This window comes from Papio anubis, chromosome 4 (genome assembly GCF_008728515.1).
Source record: "Papio anubis isolate 15944 chromosome 4, Panubis1.0, whole genome shotgun sequence".
NCBI classification, from domain to species: domain Eukaryota; kingdom Metazoa; phylum Chordata; class Mammalia; order Primates; family Cercopithecidae; genus Papio; species Papio anubis.
This window is the reverse complement of record NC_044979.1, coordinates 50,687,401-50,713,296: the sequence shown is the minus strand read 5'-3', so window position 1 is coordinate 50,713,296 and position 25,896 is coordinate 50,687,401. Positions and strand designations below refer to the sequence as shown.

The window sequence follows — 25,896 nt, the reverse complement described above, 5'->3', positions numbered from 1 at the left end:
ATTCAAATTCTTTGTTCAATAAAGCAGCAATTTATCACATTGTGTCTTCTTACCATTTCTGTACCACACATCTGTCCAAGATAGATAAGTCATGAATAGATGATCATTTTACAGATTATAGTGTGGGATAAAGAGAAAAAATTGCATCAAGCACTATACCACATACCCGTATAACCTTGAAGACAATTGCAGATTACATCTGAGCTCCACAGATTCTGATAACAGGAATGGGCAAAATACTGATTGCTTGAGGGATCATCTGGACACAGGCAAGGACGACAGGGCTGTCCTGAAGAAGGATTTCCATAGTAACCATCAATACACCTGTCAAGACAATTTCCTTTCACCAAAATGTTCCCAGGAAAAGATCACGTTAGCCAATGAGGATTTGCTATGCTTTAAAACAGTGCAACTCTGAAAACTGAATATTTTAGAAGACGTTCATTTGCTCTGCAAAACGACTTTTGGTTTTAAATCAAAAGTCTCAAGGTATGGTCAATTAAACTCTGTGTAATAGCACTCGATTTACATGTCACATTTGAGGAACATAGAAAGTAACATGCCAGGCAAATGTGTGTTATTGATTTAATCCAACATTTTCTGGCTCGTAAGATGATTTTTAAGGGTGAGAAAACAATGATCTCCCCCACCTTTAACAGTCCTCCCTCCCACACTTAAATATTGTTGAGTCTTTACTCAATGGACCTCCATTAGGAGATTGGAACAAAGTATCAAAAACCTGAAAATTAAAGTGCATATGAATTCCATACCTTTCACAGTTTCTGCCAGTTGTAAAGCCTCCACAATTGAAGCATGACCCCGTCTCAGGATCACAAAGTTCAGCAAACCCATTACAAGGGCAAGAGCGGCAGCTGGGAAATCCAAAGTAGCCTGCCAGGCAGCGATCACAGCGGCGGCCAGACACCTCTCCATGGCAGGGGCACTGTCCTGTTACTAGGTCACACACAGTGTCCTTTGATCCTTGAGGATGGCAGTGACATGCTGGATAAAGCAAAGAGAAGTATGCTGGGGCGGGGATGAGTGGTGTGTGGTGGTGAAAGAGTTACAGTTCTGGTGTCGTGTTTCCTGTCCCAAGCTCGGTGAACCAAGTAAGCCTGTAAGGTGCTTAGGACAGAGCTTATAATGAGTTTCAGGTAAACGTTAAATAACAACTCACTGAGTCACTGGATAAACAGTATGTTGCGAACAATTGGGTCTTATGAACATTTGTTGTTTATACAGAGAAACCAAACAAGTAACATGTTTTTAACGACTTAAACTTCCATATATCTTAGGTATATTAATAAAACCTCTAGTATTAATATTATAGTATTAATATAGTATATATAACTACTATACTATAATAATGGTATAGTATTAATATAACCTCTAGATTATAAACCAGGTAAGAACCCATCTTAACACGGTCAGAGTTTTCTTTTTCCTAGACAAGATGGGAGAGGCCCAATCCTTTTCTGACAAATTGTTGAATCCCTTGAGCCAATCTTCCCTGTGCCACAATGTGATGCCAGTTTATTTGATAGAGTGGCACATGGAAAAAATGTTTGTTCCTTTGTCTAGATCCCTTTGTGTATCTCAGGCATTTTGTAACTTTTTTTTAAAAGGAAAGAAAGCAATGATGGGTCCAGTGATGGGCTGGGTGGGCAGCCATGCCCAAGCAATGCCCAGGAAGGGGAACCATCTCTCTGAATTATGACGGAAAAGATATGTTTCCCTACTTGGAAAGGAAATTAACCTATCTGTAGGTTTTCATGGTTCCTAAGGTAGGAATCTGAGGGAACAGTATTTTCACTAATGATTTTCACTGTGAAGAGAGAACTATATGCCATGAGAACTGGATTATCAGCTGTGGATGAAGCCCCATCTAAACCCTTATCAGTGAGTGACTTATGAACTGAGTTACAAGGCTGTTTGCAAACCTCGCATCAGAAAGGGTGATACCCTTGTTGGGAGAAGTCTTGTCTGTGGTGGCAGCATTGTCCCTTTCTTGACTCCCCAATCTTATCATTGTTTTAGCCTTTCCAGCCACTGGGCTCGTGAGCTAGATCCTCAAGCTGGCTTTGCCAGCTCCCTTCATGGTGCTCCACATTTTACCTTAACCATCCATTTGATACAGACTGCAAACTTCCAGAGGCATGGACTATGCTTTGTTCATTACTCTCAGTTCCTAATGCAGCTCTGCCTACAGTCAGGGCCCATTGATGAATGGATGAATGAAGTGTAGCAAAAAAATGTTCAGTATATTTTATCTACATAGATAGTCTGAATAATGTAGTCAAGTTTCCAATCTCCTCCCCTTAAAAACTCCCCCCATGACTTTGCCTGCTGTCAAAATGTCAAGACTGTGAGCAAGTGTTTCCCCTGGTATGTTTTGCTACGTACGGTGACAGCCATGATGCCCCAAACCATAGCTTCCAGGTGAGCACCTATCACAGCAGCGCCCGACCACAAGAGATTTACACTGGCACTGGCCTCCAAGTCGACTACAGCTGGATCCGACTGAGCCCTGGGGGTGACACTTGCAGGCTGCAAGGAACAAAGGAAGGGAGGTAGAAACGAATGAAAAGGCAGAGAAGCACCTCACCTTGTTAGTAGCTATAGTTTACCTCTCCCTCATTTAAGACCTCTTTAACACTCAACTCCCTCATCTGTTAAACAGGGATAATATAGGATCTGCCTTGTGGGACTGTTGTATGGATAAAAGGAAATAAGGTCTATGAAGTACTTAGAACAGTGCTGGTACATAGGGTGCTCAATAAACATTACTTAACAAGTTAACAGACTTAAAATTGGTTTTAAATAATTATTCTAATGTAATTAATACTATTGGCATTCTTAATACTTCAATTCCTGATGTTCTACATTGGTGCTGAATTTTACCTACTATTTTATTTATTTTTTAGAGACAAGGTCTCACTCTGTTACTGGAGTGGTGTGATCTTAGCTCACTGCAGCCTTGAATTCCAGGGCTTAAGCAATCCTCCTGCCTCAGCCTCCCAAGTAGCTAGGGCTACAGGTGTCTGCCCCTTACTGGTTTTTTGTTTGTTTGTTTTTTGTTTTTTTGAGACTGAGTCTCGTTCTATGGCCCAGGCTGGAGTGCAGTAGTGCGACCTTGGCTCACTGCAACCTCTACCTCCCCAGTTCAAGTGATTTTCATGCCTCAGCCCCCCGAGTAGCTATGATTACAGGCACGTACCATCACACCTGGCTAATTTTTGTATTTTTAGTAGAGATGGTCTGTCACCATTTTGGCCAGGCTGGTCTTGAACTCCTGACCTCAAACAATCTGCCTGCCTCGGCCTCCCAAAGTGCTGGAATTACAGGTGTGAGCCACCATGACTGGCCCCCCTTACTAGTTTTTTATTTCCCCCTATTCCATATATTTCATGAGATGGTGGGTACCCTGAACTCATAGCTCTGTCCTAAGGGAAAAAGCATTTGCCTGACATTCAGGAAGCCTCGACTCTCATTGTAGCTGTCACTCTATAGCCATGCTTCTCAACTGAAGGATGATTTTGTTCCTCAGGTGACATTTGACAAAGTTTGGAGACATTTTTGGATGTCACAACTAGGGGAGGGCGGTACTGGTATAAGATCTGTAGGGCTGCTGCTAAACACCTGATAGTGCATAGGGCAGGCCCCTGCAGCAAAGAATTATCCAGCTCAAAATTTCAGTAGTGCTGAGGGAGAAAAATCCTTCCATAGCTAAATAAAATGGGTAAGTTACATACAGATTTTGGGCTCCAATATGCTCATTTATTAAATGAATATTTTGGGATGAAAGAAGATGTCTGGAGTTCCTTCCAGCACTAGAATTCCAAATGAATATTTTAGGACCATTGTTCTAGCCATCTAGCCTACGAATGCTGCTGCAAAATTTCTCTTTTACACACTCACTGTACTGTGCATTATGATTCCAACACATCAGCAGACCGCTCTGTGTATCTAATTATTGAGTGATGGATATTTTGGTTGTTGTTTGGAGTGGATGCTAACATAAACTGATTTGCTTTAAAAAGCATTTGTATGGATGTCAGTGCTTCAGTAGAGTTCATTAAACAGATACATACCCACAGCCCCATCATGCAGCTTGGCAGACATGCTGATGATCAGCCTTTCACAGGCACCCGGGAGCACTTGAGGTCCCATTGCTGAGGCAATTTCAACACAGTTGTGAAGCTGATACTCATCTAAGTCCTGCTTGCTGCAGAAATTCTCCAATGAATTGATTTGGGGAATAAGGCCAAGCTTTTGAAAGAATGCAAAAAGACTTAACATTCAAACTATCTGCTGTGTAAGATTCTACTTATATATATAAAAAAATTAGATCTATGAAAATAATGGTTGAAAGAAGACTCAACTCAATCCTTTAAGCTGGTTAGGACTGAAGACTTTTAAGATTTTCAATTTATGGAAGAAATATTTAAATATTTATATTTCTGGACTTGTGGCAAAGAAAAAAAATAAGCCTTTATCTTTTTACTGTCATATTTTTTTACTTGCTAATATGTTTGCCTAGATTTGAAAGAGTAATAACATCAAGTTGGTCATTTTGAACAATTGGTGTTAAAAGCAGCTGTGAAAGTGGGTTTTAATTCAGCAGGCAAAGTCTGGAGACTAAACCTGTGCACAGATACATCTCCTCTAGTCTTCTTTTTGCTTTATCCATCCTGAAACCAGTTTCCATAGCCCTTTACTTCAACCCTCTTCAGTCTTTCCCTAATTGTCCTTTGACACACCCAGCTAGTGGCATCACAACCCTAGATGACCAGAGCTGACCCTTCGACAACACAGGTTTGAACTGTACAGGTCCCTTCTATGTGGATTTTCTTCCGCCTGTACTACTCCAAGACAGCAAGGCCAAGCCCTCCTCTTCCTCCTCCTCCTCAGCCTACTCAGCATGCAGATGAAGAGGATGAAGACCTTTGTGATGATTCACTTCCACTTAATGAATATAAACATTTTCTCTTCCTTGTGATTTTCTTAATAACGCATTCTTTTTTCTAGCTTACTTTATTATAGGATACAGTATATACTACATATACAAAATATATATTAATTGGCTGTATGTTATTGGTAAGGCTTTCAGTCAACAGTGGGTGATTAGTATTTAAGTTTTTGGGGAGTATAAAATCATATGTAGGTTTCTGACCGCATGGGGGGTTGACGCCCCTAACCCCCGAGTTGTTCAAAAGTCAACTGTATTTACCAGTGTCTCCTCTTTCTGCTGCACTCTGAGCATATGCTGTTACCTCCTTACTACACAGAGGAAACAGACCCCAGCAAAAGGCCTGGAGGTTCCTACTACCTGCCTCCCAAATTCCAGGTTCTCAAGTCTTACCACCCATCCAGGACATTTAGTGCTCAAGAAGGAAGAGGTATTGGAGTGGAAGAGGTATCCCATTGGTAAATCCTCTAACCTCACAAAACTCTTCTGCAAATTATGCTTGCTTTCTTTGCTCTCTTCCTCTCAACTCACATTTAAATGTGCTCAAGTCTCTCTCATCTATAAAATCACCTCCTCAATCGCACATATTCCTCTTGCCACTGCCCTGTCTCTGCCCTTTGACTTCTTGATAGCCAAATTTCTTAAACAATCATTTCCTTGCCATCACCCCTGCCTCATCTCCCATTCACCCTTCAAACCAATGCAATACTTCTCCCCTACCCCATCCCTAAATGTTAGAGTTCCTCAGGGTTCTCTCATCAGCCCCCTCCTAACTCCACACCTACTTCCTAGGTGATCTTGGCCACACTGGACCACTGTCTGAATGGGTGCCAGCATCTGAATTTACATCTCCTGCGCCCCTGTCAGTCGTGGGCTCCAGATCTGCACTGATATCTAATGCCTATTCGTTGCCCCACAGGCACTGCAAAACAAACATGCCTGAACCCCACTTTCCTTTCTGTGCTTATTCTTGGTAAACAATGCCACCATCTGCCAAGCTGCTCAGTGGGGAAAACTGAGGGAGGTCATCTTTGACACCTGCCTCTTTGCTATCAACACTCTTGCCTAACGCACGTCCCCCACACATCAAATCACAAGCCTGGCCAATTCCTCCTCTTAGATGTTTCTAGGGTGCATTTACGGCTCTTTGTTCCCCTGCCACTTCCCTAATTCAGGCCACCTGGATGATTATAGTGGCAACCCAACAGATGGCCCAGTGTCCACTCTTGCCACACCCAATCGATTTTCTACACTAAAGTCAGAGTGATCCTTTTAAACGCCGTTTGTCCAGATAATCTCCTTCTTAAAACTTTCCAGTGGCATCCCATTGCCTCAGGATAAAAATCTGAACTTATTTTTTTTTTTTTCATTTTGCTATGCTCCTCCTGCTCATCCTCTCAACCCCATGGTCCTGAATATGGGAGGCACTGCCCCTTTAGGGAGCATTTTGGAAATTCGTGGAGGTGGTTTTAGTTGTCACAGCAATAGAGTGATGTTTATTACAGGCATTTAGCAGGTCGCGGTCAGAAACATGGGACATTCTCACAAAATGGCCCCTACAGCTTTTGAAAGTTCCATTGGATATTCATGAAGGAGAAAACCCTGTTTATAGTTTGAGTTGAGAGCCTAACTCTATGTTTTTTAAACATGTTTACAACACACCTGCTTTCATGGCTGTCTCCCCTGCAGTGATTCTATCTATGTGAGCATCTTCCTACTTCATTGCATATGCTGGTGTATTCATGCCTGTACTTGAACATATTGAAGTCTGATGATTTATTTATCCATTACTTTCCTTTTGTTTTTCTTTGTATTAATATTAGCATATTACATTGATGTTATTTGGAAGTCATGTGCGCAGGTAGGCTATAGTGCCTATGAATTTCATTTCAGGATGGTAAGGAATATTAGAAAATATTTATAATAAAAATATTTTTAGGCCGGGCGCGGTGGCTCAAGCCTGTAATCCCAGCACTTTGGGAGGCCGAGATGGGCGGATCACGAGGTCAGGAGATCGAGACCATCCTGGCTAACACGGTGAAACCCCGTCTCTACTAAGAAATACAAAAAATAGCCGGGCGAGGTGGCGGGCGCCTGTAGTCCCAGCTACTCGGGAGGCTGAGGCCGGAGAATGGCGTAAACCCGGGAGGTGGAGCTTGCAGTGAGCTGAGATCCGGCCACTGCACTCCAGCCTGGGCGACAGCGCGAGACTCCGTCTCAAAAAAAAAAAAAAAAAAAAAAAAAAAAAATATTTTTAAAAAGGGGGCATGGGGTTGGGTCGGATGAGGCTGAGAACCACTGCAAGAGTCACACTGAGCTTTTTGGGTCTCTGCCCTGTCACAGTTCCCAGGACCTCTAACCCCATGCTCTCATTGCCTGGTTGTCTGCGTCTCCCCTTTAGTGAATAAGAACCGGGGTGGCAGGGATAATGCATGTTTTGTTTACACTTATGCCTACCACAGTGTCTAATTTATAGTAGGTGCTTCATAAAAATTTATTCAGTAAAGAATATTTACAGGTCTACTAGTGTATTCTTAAGTTGATATGAAAATGACTCTGTGCTCTCCAAACACAAACCAAGTGGGGAGAGATGAAGAAGAAAGCCAGATAGGCTGGGGCTGGGGATGAGGGCAGCCAACCAGAGATTATTTACAGCTCTTCGTCTGAGCCATTGAGAGTTGGCCATTCTGGGAACTGAGAAGATGAACCAGATGACAAGAGTCCCTGTCAGCTATACGATTTTTTTTTTTTTTTTTTTTTTAGACGGAGTGCAGTGGTGTGATCTCGGCTCACTGAAACCTCTGCCCTCGGGTTCAAGTGATTCTCCTGCCTCAGCCTCCCCAAGTAGCTGTGACTACAGGCAAACGTCATCATGCCCAGCTAATTTTTGTATTTTTAGTAGAGACAGGGTTTTGCCATGTTGGCCAGGCTGGTCTCGAACTCCTTATGTCAGGTGATATGCCCACCTCAGCCTTCCAAAGTGCTGGGATTACAGGCATGAGCCACCGCACCTGGCCAGCTATAGGATTTTGTAATGCCATGATTCACTTCTTCTACTAGAAACTTTTAAGGACTTTATGTTTACCAAGTATATTCCATTCCATGGCTTAAAAAGAAGAATGGCAGTTTTATATTCTAGAATGCCTAATATATTTTTTACTCTAAACACAGTTTTATAAATGCACGTACCATGTAATCTGGGTAACTGAAAACAAATTTCAGTGATCTCACAGTGCTTGCCAAACAAAAGGCATTTATGCAGAAGGAGCACCGTGGTTAAACAAAGGTTTCCTTTGGTCTTCTTGGTAATGTCCCCTGGTCTTAGATGCAAATGTTAATCTGGCTGCAGAAAAGAATCAACTTTGAAAGGGCTGCGTCCCAAGCAGTCAAGTATCTTATCTTCCCTCAGCAACAAAATTGGTTGTATGGCATTAATCATGTTAGTCAGTAACAATGAAATGTGCAAGGACTTTCTCCTCCTGGACATTTTGGGTCAGAGACCATAGTGCACACTGTAGGTGCCCGGCCTAGGTATGCCTTGGCAGGCTGGTGTACTCATCCTGTAGTGGGTGTGGCACTGGCTCCTCAAGCCTCACAGCTGTTCCCTTCTTCAGAAAACTGCACTCAGCCACCTGGTCCAGGGGTTTATGCACTCACAGTGGGGCAGATGGTGGTGGTGATGAACCTGTAGCTGGGCATATATAAGGCACCCCTTTGCCTCCAGGGAGGTTCAACTGTGTGGTGCAATCCAGGCTCCAGAGCTCCAGGTGGGATCAGCCTGAGGCCACACTTCAGTGGAGATCACATCCTTGCTTGGTTCCTTCCCCTGTCCTCCCCTATTTTCCTCACTCCTCTCCTCTCAGGAACACACCCTCAGTAAATCACATCAACCTGAGTCCCTGTCTCAGCTTCCGCTTTAGGGAATCTGACCTAAAACAGGTCTGGGCCTTTTCCCAGATTTCTGACAGTTACCAATTATGGGTTATTCTCTTAACTTTTATTTATGCTTCAGGTTTTCCAGAGTTATATGTAAGAGAATGATCGATTGAAAACTAATCAAATTCAATATTTTATTTTATTTATTTTTTTGAGACAGAGTCTTGCTCTGTCACCTAGGCTGGATTGCAGTGGCGTGATCTTGTCTCATCGCAACCTCTGCCTCCCAGGTTCAAGCGATTCTTGTGTCTCAGCCTCCTGAGTAGCTGGGACCACAAGTATGTGCTATCACACCTGACTAATTTTTGTATTTTTAATAGAGACAGGATTTTACCATGTTGCCTAGTCTGATCTTGAATACCTGGCCTCAAGTGGTCTGCTTGCCTCAGTCTCCTAAAGTGCTGGGATTATGGGTGTGAACCACCATGCCCCATCTAAATGCAATATTTTAAAATTAATTCCAAATTATTTACTTATTGCATCTATCAAACATCATTGTAATGATTTTATAGACATGTATTTCTTCTGTATTAGGCTGAGAATTATTTTTTAATAAGGAACCATATTTTACACCCCAGGACCAGCATATTTTCTGGCCCGTATATACTCAGTGAATGAGTGGATAATTTGGATGAATACCTTTAGTACAGCATCAAGTGATACTCTTTGGAATTTACAAAGTTTAGAAATATTTAGGACATAGATTTAAAAATCAAGGTATGTCGACTGTTATAAATTTGAGTTTCCTGATTATTATAATAACAGTAATACCCCTTAGTGATCTAGGACTTCATTAATTTCTTCCTTTCTCTTTAATTTGCTGGGGTTCCCAATTTTTGGCATTTTCTCCCCAAATTAAACCTATCAGATTTGATTTTCTTCCCTTTGTACCTCATATGTTGGTTAATGAGTGTGGTTCTATTTAAAACTCCTCAGTGGAGAAATGGATTATATGGTTAGGGAAATCATGACAGTTTAAAATTCCCAATTAAGAGTTTGTTTCTACTTTCTACTTTATTTCTACTATAATATGGTAGAATCTACCAGGTAGATCCTCTCACCTGAACTGTTACAGAGCTCTCTAGGTACAGGATTTATAACACCTTTGATTATGGTTGCCAGATGAAATGTGGCTGTGAAGTCTCTGTGCAACTACTAAACTCTGCCTTTTAGCTTGAAAGCAGCCATAGATAATATATAAACAAATGGGACTGGCTGTGGCCCAGTAAAACTTTGTTGGGCTGTAGTTTGCCAATTAAGTCATGGTATTAGAAGATTCTCACAAATATGCAGAGATGCAATTTTAGTAAAGAAATTTTATTTTTATCCATGAAATTACTTTTTAAAAATCCCACACAATTCTATACAATTCTGTTGAAGTTGGGATGAAACTGGTACCTTCATACAGTACTAAAGATCTTAAAAATTAATTGGGAAGGCTGGGCACGGTGGCTCATGCCTGTAATCCCAGCACTTTGGGAGGCCGAGGCAGGCAGATCATCTGAAGTCAGGAGTTTGAGACCAGCCTGACCAATGTGGTGAAACCCCATCTCTACTAAAAATACAAAAATTAGCCAGGTGTGGTGGCGTGTGCCTGTAATCCCAGCTACTCGAGAGGCTGAGGCAGGAGAATTGCTTGCACTCAGGAGGCAGAGGTTGCAGTGAGCCAAGATCATGCCACTGCACTGCAGCCTGGGTGACAGAGAAGATTCCGTCTCAAAAAAGAAAAAAACAATTTAATTGGGGAACATGTTCCAGAAAATATTTTGACAAATTATTTCAAGAGCCATAACACCTTAGGTAAAGTAGGAAAATATTTTAAAGTATTTTAAAAAATATGTATCAAATATATATAGTAGTAATATATATCAATATAAGTATATTTCAAATGTATCAAATATACATAGTAGTAAAAAATAGAAGCAACTTATATGACCAGGAAGAGGGAAAATAGATAAGTAACTTAAGTAAATCTACTCAATGCCCAACTTTGCCCAGGGACAAGCCTGGGTCTGAAGGGCTGTGCAGAGTAAGAAGTTTGGAAGGAATGCCAGTCGCCCCACTCTGTGGGGGAAAGACGCTGGAAGAAGTCACTCAGGAAATATTATGCATGGTTTCTAAAGATAAGAAGACGGCATACATACCATAAGAAAATGCTTATGATGAAGTGTGAGGTGAAAAAAATTGGCCTACAACATTGTATAAGCAATCTGATTTCAATGATACAAAAGTGTAGGATGTATAAAATGGGAACTTAGAAAATGATAATGATTAATGTGGTTGGATTTCTTCCACACATTTCCTACACCACCAGGGTGCTGTCGTGGCTCAGGGCAGGGATGTGGAAGCAGGCAGGGTGGCTCTGATTCTAAACTTCTCACTCAGTAGCTCTGTGACCCCGTGCCTCTGTTCTATCACCTGTAAAATTATGAAAGTACCTGCCACACAGGGTTTCTGTGATTAAAGAATATGTAAAATACTCCAAACCATTACTGGGACATATTGTTATATAAGATTTGCAAATGCTATTAGTTGGCTTTTATAATTGAGCAAATACATTTACATTTTTTAAGAAATATTTCACTAGTGAGTCTAAAAGTAGTTATAATGGTACTTAGTAGTGAAGACAGCACCCACAAAGCTCTGTGATACTTACGGAGTCCACCAGGACGTGTGAATGAGTGTAGGACTCTCTTTCCAAAGGCTGAGAAAAATAGACGTCTATGGAATATTGTACATCTGGTTCTAAACAGATGGGTGTGGGAAGCAGCATGATTCTGTATTAAGAGAGATAAAGCAAAAATTCAGACCACAGAAGCACAATTATATTAGCTAAATGGCCATAGTATTTGGTAGCATTGCACTTGTGCTGGGCAGTGACCTACACTGTGGGCCTGAGGCCAGTATAGGTCTAGACCAGCACAGATGGGTTGGTTGGATGGTAAAGTCACGTTCAGATCCTCTGTGGCTCTTCCATACGATTGTGCCAAGTATCAAAGTCTGAGAAACTATTGGCTATGGGTTGTTATGACAACTCTGGGGAAAGGATGGGACAGAGGTCCTCATCCCATCTCTCATGTTAACATCAACAGGATCTCAAAAAATCTCAAAAAAATTATTTTGCGGCAGGGCGCTGCAGCTCATGCCTGTAATCCCAGCACTTTGGGAGGCCAAGGTGAGCAGATCACCAGATCAGGAGTTCAAGACCAGCCTGGCCAACATGGTGAAACTCCGTCTCTACTAAAGATACAAAAAGTTAGCCGGGCATGGTGGAATGCTCCTGTAATCCCAGTTACTCAGGAGGCTGAGGCAGGAGAATCACTTGAACCCAGCAGGCAGAGGTTGCAGTGAGCAGAGATCATGCCATTGCACTCTAGCCTGGGTGACAGGGTGAGACTCTGACTCAAAAAAAAAAAAAAAAAAAGAATTATTTTGCCACAAGTTTCTATTGGGGCAAAATCAGTGGCCTCAATATTAGTAGGCTTTTACCTCAAAGATTCTCATCTATTGAGAGTAATCAAGCTGAATGTTTTACTCTTATTCTTGTTGCATTTTGCTTTCTTATATTTCAAAGCCACCTGGGGACTGGAAAAGGAACACTCAAGATTTAGAGTCAGGATATCCTGGCTAGAATCCTGGTTCTGCTACACATTAGCGATGAGTTTTCAGTAAGTCATTTAAGTATTCTCCTTCTCAATTTCGTCTTCATCTGATAAAGACAAAACCTGCTGTACTGAGCTGTTATAAAGATTAAAAGTGATAATAAATGTAAAGCATAGTGTAGCACACAGTAAGTGCTTAATATATGTTACAGTTTTCTTCAGTCCTCCTCTTTCCCCACTTAGTTCCCAGATACAAATTACTGATAAGTGAACAAAATTCTAAGAAGCTTTCAATGTTTGAAGACAGGTCTGAAACATACCTGGTAGCCGCTGGTAAGGCAAAAGACCGAGGCTTTGACTGTGAAGTCTTGGGTATGCAGTGCTCACTCCCTCGAGAGGGCTTCACCACGATCTGGACAGTCCAGTCAGCTGCGGACTAGACAGGCATGACATTAAGGCATGTCACTGCACGGATGCAGGAAAATGTTTTGCACGCACATACATATAGCTAATGGAAAGTGCATGAACTTGAATTTGCAATCCATAGGCCACTTGGCAAACAGTTTTGGAATTGAAAGAGTCTTAGAGGTTCACTCCCAGGCCCAACTCTTTGATGTCTGAATTGTGATCCAGGCAGAAAAAGCATTGTTTCTCATGGGCTCACGGGCCTGGAAAAACCTTAGCTCTCCTGACAAGCCTAATCCCTAACCCCTGTTTCCCAGGGAGTTGACTCGTTTATCATGGCTCTGGATCACAGAACAAATAATAATAATTTGGAATCTTTTACAAAAGGAATCTATATATTGGGGAGATATGCAAATTTGCTCTATTCTGAAGTCTTACAATTTGGAAAAGCTTTTTCAGGGTGTCAGGGTCATGTTCTCTCTATAGATATATTAATCTATATTTATTTTTAAAGCCTTTCTTATCATATTCACTGAGCCAAAGTTCATTGACGTTCCTTGGCTTTCATTTGTAAGTGAGAAATAGAGAATTACGTCCTATCATGCATTTCAAAGCAGATCAGCTGCTCTGGGCATGTGGCACACCATGACAGCCTCCAGAATGTGGTCCCCAGTTGGGGCTTGGGAGCCTCTAAGACCACACCCCCTCCAGCCATATCAAACATGTTTCAAAGGAGATGTTCAGTGGGTTTCAAATCCAAAGGAAGGTTAGGAACTATTGGTGTAAATCAACTATTTTTCTAATTTGGCTTGTATTCTGTTTTAGATATTTCTTAAAAGGCAGGCAGCAGGGGGTCTAGTAGTGGGAAACAAGAGGGGCAGTTTGCTTTTGGTCTTTCTCTTGTTGCAGGGTAAGATCCAAATGCAAACAAATGCCTCTGCTGCATCACCTGTGAGTCTGAATCTCTGCACATGTGCTGGTTTATTAAATTTTTACAAGAAAAGTACCAGGAGGGCAGGATTTGTGTTATTTTGGCTATTTTTCTTATACAAACAGTCACCACTTCCTTAAACCTGGTACCTTAAATGTATAACTCCAACTGTAGCTTCACTCCATGGGCTACAACATGCATGCATATGGGTCACTGTGGTGCTTCAATATCTTTAAGAAACCAGCTTTATAACGCTCCCCAGATGTTCGCTTTTTACAAATCTTTTTCTGATGAACCTATTCTAGCAAGGCTGAAATGGAAACAGTTCAAGAATGTATTTCTGTCAGCTTTTTACCACTGAAGTTGGAGAGTTAAAGGATACCTGGGTTTCATAGCGAATGGCAATGGTGAAGTCCACAGGAAAGGGAATGTTGTTGACAGCAAATCTCAAGCCAGCCCCAGGGAGAACCCTGGCAAATCCAGGTCCAGTCCATGTAACAGGGTTCCCAGGAACTGGCTCTCTTAAAACAATGTGAACAGCAGGACTCTGGCCGAAAGTTTCCGAGCCCTAAAATGGGAGAGGAATGTAAACAGCTTTGCCTACAATCAAGGCCTGAAAGAGTTCAAGAAAACCAGTCCCCCACTGCACCACCCCCTGTATTTCCTGGTGTGTATACGATTCATATGAGTCACAGATGAATTATTCTAAGCAGAATACAGTCCAGAATCCAGCTGAGAATAATGTGCTAATACTGCAGCTTTGGAACATATGTTACTGTATAGAATGATTGATTTGAAAGCAGTGTCCCGGAAAGCAACTTTAATTTTAAGTACCCCTTGTGCTAATGAACTGAGCAAATTCCACATGGATAACCTTGGGTTTTCTCAGATATGACTGTGGAGTTCTGCCCAAAATATGGAGGCTATTCCCATGCCCACTTTAAGGATTTTGCCTAATTGGGCATGACAATGAGAAAACCCACATGGATTTATTTTCTAGATATTTCTTCCATGCAAAATGAGAAATGCTCCTCTTCTATCTGCTTGGGAGCATGTAAGTATAAAACTCCTAACATGATTAATTAGAATCCCTGACGGTCTTTATACTGGATGTCAGCCTGAGGCCATCTGGACCCTGTAGATAATACCTCTTTAATTACTTTTGCATCTGCCTCTCCACACTCACAGCCTCCGCTCAAATTCCTCCTCTTGTTACTTTTGCCTGTGTTGCTGCAATAGTCTCTTGGCACTGTTCTCTTCTCTCTCTTTGGTCCAATACATATCATGTACTGCTGCCAACCAGGCATCTCAAACTCTTTCTAACTGCCAACAGAATAACGCCCAAGTTACCTAGCCTGGAGTTCTAGTTGCTCTGTGATCTACCCCAAACTGCCCTTCATTTGATAAATGGTTAGTAACAATTATGTGCCAGCTCCTGAATTAGGAATGCAAAATAAATAGGACAGAGCCTCTGCCACAGAGGAGTTTAGAATCTTGCATCTGAGGCAGAAAGGTAAATGAGAAATTGTACTGTCAGATTGGGTTTTAATAGACAGAAGTATATGTAAAGTCATCCATATGCAATGTTTTTCAAACATTTAAAAAAAAAAAAAAAAAAAAAAAACTCTTTGGAGGCCAAGGTGGGTGGATCATGAGGTCAGGAGTTAGAGACCAGCCTGTCCAACATGGTGAAATCCCATCTCTACTAAAAATACAAAAATTAGCCAGGAGTGGTGGTGTGTACTTGTAGTCTCAGCTACTCAGAAGCTGAGACAGGAGAATCACTTGAACCTGGAAGGCAGAGGTTGCAGTGAGTCGAGATCACGCCACTGTACTCCAGCCTGGGTGACAGGGCGAGACTCTGTCTCAAATAAAATAAAATAAAATAAAATACCCTTGCAATTGCAGTAGACACCATAGGTACCCCTCCCAAATCTCCTTTAGCTGTTTGGTGCACCCATCCCCCAGTTGCTGTGTGTGTGGCTGCTGACAGCTCACAGTTGAGCCTTGCTTTGGAGGATTGCTCTTTCATATCTCCCTCCCTAACCACCCAACACTACCTCTGGGAGCTCACAGCCAATGACTGATTGAGACAAGGCTGACCAGGTTGTCTCAAGTGGCAGGACAACTTTGCCTGCAGTGTATGCCCCTGAGCTCCTCTGAGGATCAATTCAAGGTTTGTTTTACCTGAGACCACGTCTCGTTCTGCTCTTTCCTTTTCTCTATCTTTTATCCTTCACTCTCTTAAGAGTATTCCTGAAGAACATTTCCTTGAAAAATCACATGCAATTGAATCCCATCTTAGGCTCTCCTAGGGCACCTGACTTGACATAATTAATGCCAGACAATTTACCTAAAAGTAGATCCTAAGATGCAATTCTGGAGGTGGATAATTTACTGTTTGGCTGGCAGTGAGGACCATGGTGGGTGACATGCACAGATGATCCCTGGCATGAAGTAGTGATACAATTGCTAAAACTGTCACCTGTGGAGAAATGGGACAGAATACAGGCAGGGAAGGGGAGGCACTGACTTGAGCAGTATTTCTGGCACTGAAAGATATGGGAGGCATCCACATCCTTTGATGTTCCAGTAAGAACTGTGGAAATAGGTGGCTGTTGTTGAATGTCTTTGATGAGAGAAAATGACAGGGTCAGGACAATCAATCACCAATGGAAAGCAAAGTGTGAGAATCAGAGGGCCTCCCTGGGGCATGTTTAAAGAGACTCTCATCTCCTTAAACTAGAGGGCAAGAAGAGCTGAATATTCTTCACAAACATTAATTGTAAGAGTTGCAGAACTTCAGAGAAGAGGCTGAATTATCAGCCTAGGTAAATTACTTATATAAAGATAACTGTCTATTGGGGAAGGGTGTATACCCATAATCTTTCAGTATTAGTGGATACAGAATCTGAGCTTATGCTGATAACCAGGTATCCAAAGTGCCACCATGATCCCCTTGTTAGAATAGGGACGTATGTGGGTCCTATAAATGGACTACTGGGCCAGGTGCCTTTTATAGTGACTTCACTGGATTTACAGAACCACCTATTGATAATTTTCTTCAATTCTTGAGTATATAATGGAATGAATCTGCTTTGCAGTTGGCACTGGTTCTTTGACTTGTGGGTTAAGAGCTCTTGTAGTAGGAAAAGACCAAGTAAAATCCCGTAAAATGAGCCCCAACCCCAAACCAAGACAGTACATAAAAACACTATTGCAAATCAGGGGCATCCTCAGAGTGCCACTCTCAAGACTTAAAGGATGAATGGGTGGTGGTTCTCAACATATCCCCATTTAAGGCACCAGTCTTGTTTCTGCAGTTGTTGGATGGATCATTGGCAGATGGAATTACCACAAATTTAATCAAGGTATAGTCCTACTTGCAGCTGTTGGGTTGGATGGAGTGTCTTTACTAGAGCAGATTAATACAGCCTCTGGAACATGCTATGTAGATATTGATATGCAAAAATGTTTTCTCTTCCATACTTGTAAGGAAAAAGGAACATCTGCAGTCCTTTGATGTTTCTATATTGTCTGCAAATGTGGTGGGGTGGAATGGTGGTGCTCTATTTTCCAACAAGGGCAAGTGGGTTCCTTCTGTAGTCTGAGGGTGCTGAGGAGAATACTTGGGAAGGGCAAGAGGGTATGTTCACAGTCTTGCTCCAGGCCTACTTACTTCTCTTGTTCTCTGTCACAATATAGCCCAAAAGGATCTGGACCATCAATATATTCTATGAAATACCACATTAGTCCCCTACATTGAGGGCTAGTGAAGTGGGTGCCTCGGGCCAAGGTGATATCACATGACTTCCCATAGTGAGAACCAGCTGTTCTGTGGCCTTGGCCAGCACCCTTTGCTGAGGGCTGAGTGTCTAATTCACCACGATGGGAAAATATAATATCTCCTCTGCACAATAGATCCACTTTCCAGCAAAAGAAGTTCAGCAGTGGTCATGTGATTTTGGGATTCACTGCCCTTACACAAACCATACTACCTGGAAGATGCTGACCTGAGATGGCAGTGCATTGGGGCCCCTTAAAGATGCAGCTGAAGCATTAGTTTCACAAACTTGGAAATGAAGCCCAAAGAGATGGGCCAGTGCTATTTGGGATGTTATGTACTCCTTAAATCAAGGCATTTATTTGATGCTGTGTCCCTAATAGGCCGAATACATGGGCTTGGGAGAACCAAGTAGGATTAGCCATGCCCACTATCACTCCCAGTAACCATGGGAATCTGGGCTTCTTGTCACTGTAATGTTACTACTCTGTGGGTCTAGAGGTCTTGATTCCTGGAGGGAGACAGAGTTCCTTCTGCTAATCTTAAAGCTATGGCTGCTACATGGTCTCTTGGGCTCCTCATGCCAGCAGACCAGTAGTCACAAGAAGGAATTACCATAACTATAGGGCTGTGGCTATATCATTGGGACATGAGGAATATGTATGGCACTGAGGTGATCCACTGGGGCATCTTTGGTGCTCCCATACATGTGGTCTGATAAGGCATGCAATGCAGGGCCTCCAGCCCATGAGGGATGAGAGTGTGAGTCATCTCAGAAGTACCAGTTGAGGATGAGGGGAATCTAGAATGTGTAGAGAGGAGGGAGGGAGATGGTATCAATTATAGCCTTGGGACCAACTGCAGCAGCTAGAAGCTGTAGTTTGTCTCACTAGTGTCATTTTGTAAATTTCCTCAGGAATTATGACTAATCAGAATCCTGGAGAAGCTGTGCCTGCATGGAATGAACTTAATGTAAGAAGCAAATGGGCAGGGCCAGCTTCATGGTTACCTAGGACCACCCCCCAACCCCTCAAAGAAAGCCCCCATGCTTGATTTGATGCTTTGCTGTCACCATCTTGATAGGGTTAATAATTTTATTTCTTTGAACTTGTTCTGTAAGTGAAGTCTTTTGGAACAGTGGAGCATGCAGGTGAGCAGAAGAGATATGCGCATCATGTGTGTCTGCTTCCTTGTTGCCCCATTTGCAGATAGTGCACATCCCGGCCAATGAACACAGAATTCTGGGGGACCTACTGTGCCTGGGAGTTCAGTGAGACTCAAAGTGAGTGCAAGGTAAGTGTGTTACTCATGTGATCAAGTTAGCAGGAGTGTCGATAGCTCCAAGAAACCGAGCTTTCTGTTAGAACCAGACTTCTTTTGAATGCAGAAAGGCATTCTAAGAAACATAAACAACCAAGGAATCCTATATCTTTTTTTTTTGTTTTTTTGAGAGACAGAGTCTCGCTCTGTCACCCAGGCTGGTGTGCAGTAGCACAATCACAGCTCTCTGCAGCCTTGACCTCCTGGGCTCTAGTGATCCTCCCACCTCAGCCTCCTGAATAGTTGGGACCACCAGCACACATCATCACACCCAGCTAATTTTTTATTTTTTTGCAGAGATAGGGTCTCAAATACAGTCTAGTCTCAAACTCCTGGGCTCAAGTAATCCTTCCATCTCAGCCTCCCAAAGTGCTGGGATCACAAGTGTGAGCCACCATGCCAGACCTCATATATTTTCTTATTCATGTGACTTCCCTGCATTAGCCCACTACTTCCACTGAAAAGGATGACTAGAAGGAAAGAAAGACAGGACAACCCACAGTTTCATTTCCTTTCAGTCCTTCCTTACTCATCAGTATGCTGAAGGTAGAGTGTCGGTTGAATACATAGCAGGAAGTGAAATGAAAACAGTTAACTTAGTCTTGTGCAGAGTTCTCACAGTTCTGTTAAGAATGAAATACGTATCTATATATGACTACAAATTGACAATGTGGATATGAATACAAATTCTACAATTTCAGTGATTGCATGTGTGAGTTGAAATGTATTTATGTTTCCAGTTAAAATTGGCACTGCACTCTACAAAGATGAATGGTATAATTCATGCTAATAATTTTAAATTTTAATATATCTTTACATAGAATGACATTGAACAGCAAATAACAAAATGCTCTGACAAACTGAGAGAGCGATCATGAAAGAAAGTATAATGCTTTATATTTTAGTACTTTCAATGGCCCTTTTTTTTCTTCTGATTTTAGAACACAAGCTCTGCATTTTTATTTTGCACTGGGCCCCGCAGGTGGGTCTGAGCAAGCAATGAGTAGGTGTTGTAGGTGCCGGTGTTCTGCTGCCAGATCCCCTTTACTGGGCCAGTGCATGCAGCTGCCAGCTCCTGAGACTGTTGCTGCTATGGCTCCCGACTGCCCCCTTCTCTTGGGCCTTCCTCTTGGCTGATGAGAGTCATCTCACCTGGAAAGTTACCCACATCTGCCCTGGCAGTCCAGCACCAACAACTGACTGATGCAGGAACACAACAGGCCAGCCCTGTGCCTCAGTGGGGGACAAATCTGTGGTGTAATTTATACTTCAGAGCTTCCCTGGGGGATGAGACCCAAAGCTAAACTTGACCCTCGACCCCATACCTGCCTTCCCCTTTCTCATTTCCTAGCCTATTTCCCTCACTCCATTATAGGTTTTCCCTGACATGCGTTCCCTTAATAAAACACATTCACCTGAATCCCTGTTGTCATCTGCTTCCAGGAACCTAATCTAAGACAGTGAGTGACACTGTACCCATGCAGATATCCATTTACATAAAATTGAAAAAAATGGATAAAAATATGACTATTTTGTATTCTTCTGTTGTACTAAACTGACCCACTAAACTGATTCCATGGCCTACTTATTAATTAGCATGTCCTGCAGTTTGAAAAATTACAGCTCTATGGAACCCCAGAGATGGACAATCATGTCCAGATGTCAGGGTAGGAAATGTCAGAGAAAAAGAAATCTGAGTTGGGTTTTAAGGGATGAGAAGAAGTTTTCCCAATCAATAACACAGAGGTGGTCATTTCAAGAAAGAGAGGAGTATGTTGTGCATGCTTAAAGCTGGGTTTCTCAAAGTGCTGTCACGAACCACCCATATCAGACTCACCTAGGGGCACGTGGCAAACACGCAGGTTTCTTGGCCAGCCTCAGATTCCCGGATATGGTATCTCAAGGGTCAGACCTGGAATCTGGATTTTAAATAAACTCCCTAGGTAACACGCACAGTAAAAATTTGAGGATCACTGAGGGAATTAGGGGAGGGGAGTAGCGACTCATTCCCCAGTCTCCTCTTTTCAGGTGGACTTCAGATCGAGGAGAGCCACTTCTAGCCTAGAAGTCAGAGAAGGCCTTGTGGGGCTGTAGCACAGGAATAGGAACAAGTAGGAGAAAGCAAAGACCCCATGATTAGCGCACATGATCCTGGTAGGGGGAGCAATGCCCACGAAGCCTTCTCTGAACTTCTCAGCTGGGGTGTTTGTCTGTAATCTGAAGTCCATATCATGTTACATGCAGCTGTTTCATGACCCTTAGCCCAGCCCACCACACACCAGCCGTTTGTGTCCACAGCTCCCTCCCACTACAATGAGGGCAGGCTCCATGTTGAAGTGTTTCTGTTTTCTTTCATTCAGCCATTTTATTCACTTGAGAAGTTCTCTTATGTGTAAGCGGTGCTGGGTTTGGGAACAAGACAGCCAACGTGTGCTTTCATTTGCTTCTCCAATACACCCATTTGTGCGTATGCACCCAGGAAGGCTCAGTAAAAATCTCAATACAGCTAATAAATGAAGGAATGAACCAACCCACAAACAAGCCTACGGTGGCTCTGACTTTCGTGAATAACAAGGGATGGCTACAAGGTCTTCTGGACTCTTTGGGGCTTCTGTAGCCATGGGAGACTGGGCCATGAGGAGGTGGCATCGCTCTGCCACTGATGCCAGCACTGACCAACTGCAGCTGCCTCAAAGTCTGAGGCACAGCTACAGCACCAACCCAGGGGCCATCAGTGTGTCCTTCCTTCTCCATCTAAGAGGAGAGCCACTCCTCAGCACTTTACCTCTCCTTACTAAAATGACAAGAAATTGTGAATTCACAGTGTGCAACTCTAACTCTTCAGAGCCCAGATTTCTAGAAATTATTTGTTTTGCAAAGAAATAAAGCTATTGATGTTTTTCCCCAGAGGATCTGATTTCTTCGGACTTGGTTTTTCCTTTCCTCCATTTCTATTCATGAGGGTAATAAGAGCTTTTACTAACTGAGTACATGCATGGACCAAGCACAGTTGTAAGTGCATTCATTACCATATAATTCATTTACGGCCTGTGACTGTGGCCATTCATAAATGGTTTACCTCACTCTGCTCATCAGCATGGAAGCTTTACTTCTGATTTCTCTTCAGTATTATCTTTTCTTTGTCAATTATGAAATCACTTCCTTGTTGCTGGAAATACACATCACATTCCAGGCAAAGCTGTTGCTAAAATCTTTTTTTTTTTTTTTTTTCAGTTTTCTGTTTTCCAAAATGGGCAACTTTGAGACAGAGTCTCCCTCTGTCACCCAGGCTGGAGTGCAATGGCACGATCTCAGCTCACTGCAACCTCTGCCTCCCAGGTTCAAGTGATACTTGTGTCTCAGCCTCCCAAGTAGCTGGGATTACAGGTGTGAGACACCATGCCCAGCTAATTTTTGTATTTTAGTAGAGACAGGGTTTTGCCATGGTTGGCCAGGCTTGTCTCAAACTCCTGACCTCAGGTAATCTGCTCGCCTCGGCCTCCCAAAGTGCTGAGATTACAGGCATGAGCCACCACGCCCGGCCTAATATCTTAAAAAGAAATGACAGTTTAAGTACCCATCAGAAGTATTAATTATACCATGGACCAAGAGGTTCAGATTATTCCACCAATGAACCATGGAGAAAGTTAATTGTAATTCTTCTTAGTTCTCCAATTAGAATGTTGAAACAATTCTTCATAAGATGCAGTTGGGTTTGCTTTTATTCACATTCATAGTTTCATCTCCAACCTTTCTCTTCTCTCTGTTACCTCTTAACTTAGGTCCTTATTTGTTCCTGTCTGGACTAGTGCAGTCTGTACAGAAATGGGCTTCACTTCTGTTAGATTAAGTTTGTAAGAATACTGAGGACAGCCTCTGTCATATCATTCCCTTGCACAGAAGGTGGCGAACACATCTGACAGCAATCACTTACGCATACTCTGAGAATGACCCTATGGTCTAAAAGGAATGTGAATTTAGAGTTCCCAGCTAAGGAATCTGGGAGTCGCCAACCTGGAGATTCATTCCTTATCTCTGAGGAACATCTGAACCTCTGGCCCATCCTGTGGAATACAGGCCATACAGAGGTTTGAGGCCCTTGGTTTTGGGTTAAATGAAGGTTTTATGGAAGAGGTTGCTGGGGGGAGGGTACTAAGTGAAAATGCTACATAAACTACACTTTCTTTTTTTTATAGCAGTGCTCCTGTCTAGCCTGCTGCCAATAGACCCCTGTATGTAAGTTCCCTCAATCAACCCTATGTCTCATTCGCTGGCTCTGGGTGTCTTCTTTGGTCTCTTTGAACATGGTGCAGTATCTATTGAGGTCAATAGGGGCCCAGCATGACAGAAGGCTTCAGTAAGTTCTCATTGCTCAAAAAATAAAGTTTAGCCTCCTTAGCAGGAGACTATAATTTTATTTTACAATAGTTCTCTATTTACCCTCCCTGCTGTACTTGTGTCTATACCTGCCTTGGTTCTCCTCTGAACTGTTATTTATAACTTGCTCTGGCTAGATTGTCTTCTCATAAAGGCTCACTCATGGCTCAGAAATCCTAATACACTTACTGATTCTCCTTATCATTTGTCACTGGCCCATCCTAAGCTATCTATGTAAATGTGTTAGCTATAGTAAAAACTCCTGGAGCCAGTGACCCTAACTAATCCTTATCTGTCCTTAGCCTGGAGCTCAGCTTTGTGTGCACATTGTACAACAAAAAACGGGTTAAGAATAAGAGTTGTGTTTGGTTTTTTTTTTGAGACATGGTCTCTTGCTCTTTTGCCTAGGCTGGAGTGAAGTGGTGCAACCACAGCTCACTGCAGCCTCAACCTCCCAGGCCCAAACTATTCTTCTACCTCAGCTTCCTAAGTAGCTGGGATTACAGGCATGTGCCACCATACCCAACTATTTTTTGTCATTGTTTTTGTAGAGGTGGGATTTCACTATGTTGTCCAGGCTGGTCTTAAACTCCTGGACTCAAGTGATCCTCCTGCCTTGGCCTCCCAAAGTGCTGGCTTTACAGATGTGAGCTACTGTGCCTGGTCAAGAATAAGAGTTTTTAAACCAGATGCACCTGGGTTTCAATCCAGTCTCTCCCAACCCCCACTATCTACTAGATGTATGACTTTGAGTGACTTACCTAACCTCTCTAATGTTTTTTCCTCATCTGAGAATTAGGAATAATAGGTTGTTTGGAGAGTTAAATGAGACAATGTATGTAAAGCACAAAGCATAGCACATTAAATACATGGAATAATATTAATAATAGAGCAACAGTGACAGCATAGCAAGCATACCATAACATTTTCTTAATGAATGTGCAAATAATCAAATGGTAACCAACTTAAATCTTTTCTACTACAGGTAAAGATCATACCCTCAGCAGAGAAAGAAAATTATTCACATTATTGCCCTTTAAACTCTTAATATCAATCCCACCTTGAATGCTTTTTCTTTTGTCATAGGCATTACTTTCTAACTTGTTAAGAAAATGTTACCTGCCCTTTAAACGTATTCCATGTCCTGGATATTTTTCCTTAAGCCACTGAGGGAGTAGTAAGGGTTCATATCATGCATGATTTAACCCCCCTCACAAGTGAAATCAGCATTGTTTCAGACGCTTTACCCACAACCCCTGGCTCAGAGCTGTATTGGCATACTTGATATTAGTCTACTTAATTGGTAACAGGATAAACATTTGTTCAGTATGTGCCGTGTTGGGGGTGCTACATCCATCTATTTTAGATAATTATGTTTATTCTGTTTTCTTATCTAAAAAGTGAGACCTAGTTATGACCTAAACAGACATACTAATACTTCTTTCCAAAAATTTTTTTTCAGCAAACATCATAAAGATGCAATATTCAAGACCATGAAGAAGAACTCAGACAATGGATTATTTCATTTGGAATTTGGATTCCACCTACTGCAGTTGTTACATCTAAGTAGGGGCAATGAAAATCTCATGCTATAGTCTTGAGTGTAGTCAGTAAAAGAGCAAATTCCAAGCCTCCTATGGGGCATTTTCATCCCTCCCCATCTGTCCTTACAGATAAGGAACAGATTCCAGGAATGACTCAGTTACTGGAACCTAGAATTCATTCCTCTTGTTTTCTTTATCTGTCCAAATCCTGTCTTTGGGATCAACTTTCACATGCTTTCTCTCCTTAAAGAGTTTCACCTTGAATTACCTTTCCTTTGTCATATTCCTATCTGGAGTCACACTCTTGAGAACCTTCTATACCTTCGTCGTTCATTTATTAGCAGATATCTATAAAGTTCCTACAGTGTGTCAGGCACTGTGCTATAGTGCAACAATGATGAATGCTGTACACATCCACCTCACCCTTTTATAGTTTATAGTATCATGGGGAGATGGAGAAGTAGACACTCAATAAACACATTTTGTCTGATGGGTATACCTTGAAACAGCAAAAGTAAAGTCTGTTTCATCATAATTTGATCCATTCACATTGATGGGCAGACCCTGTGCTAGACCTGGGAGACAAAGATGAATTAAACAGAGGCTCTGTGCTCAAGAGTTATATAATCTGCATTTGCAGGTTATAACAAACTCTGATCTGCATCTTTGGGCAAAAGCATTCTTCTCTAGGTATCTTAACCATGATCTCAAGTATGTGCTGTGTGTGTTTACTGATGTATCATCAAACGCAGTCTGTAGGGAAAGTAAATGAAATACGAACCAAAGGCGCCAGTCCTTGGAGTGGCGTGGCTTCCTCCGCCTCGTAGAGATAGAAATTCAAAGGAGCAAAGAAGTACCCAGGGGCTGGTTCAGAGCAGCTACGGCCAGTGACATGTGGGCGGCATTCACACTGCCCATTCTTGGGTGAACACCTGAGGAAAAAGCAATTCATCCTGAAAAAATACAAAGTAGGTGAGTGTAAAATGAAGGTGTATGGGTGCTGGGTTAATGCTCCCTGAGTTTGGAGC

General features: G+C 42.3%; 1 protein-coding gene across 1 annotated transcript in view; it reads right to left on the bottom strand.

The window, feature by feature from the left end:
* LAMB4 (laminin subunit beta 4) overlaps window positions 1–25,896 on the bottom strand; it is a 110,643-nt gene that overhangs the window by 44,432 nt on the left and 40,315 nt on the right. The window contains exons 15-22 of the mRNA XM_021936169.2: window positions 25,650–25,800; window positions 14,226–14,411; window positions 12,828–12,943; window positions 11,562–11,682; window positions 4,092–4,269; window positions 2,404–2,547; window positions 771–1,002; window positions 167–324 (exon numbers count right to left, since the gene is read on the bottom strand). Of these exons, the coding sequence (XP_021791861.2) occupies window positions 167–324; window positions 771–1,002; window positions 2,404–2,547; window positions 4,092–4,269; window positions 11,562–11,682; window positions 12,828–12,943; window positions 14,226–14,411; window positions 25,650–25,800 (1,286 nt within the window). The remainder of the gene's footprint in view (window positions 1–166; window positions 325–770; window positions 1,003–2,403; window positions 2,548–4,091; window positions 4,270–11,561; window positions 11,683–12,827; window positions 12,944–14,225; window positions 14,412–25,649; window positions 25,801–25,896) is intronic.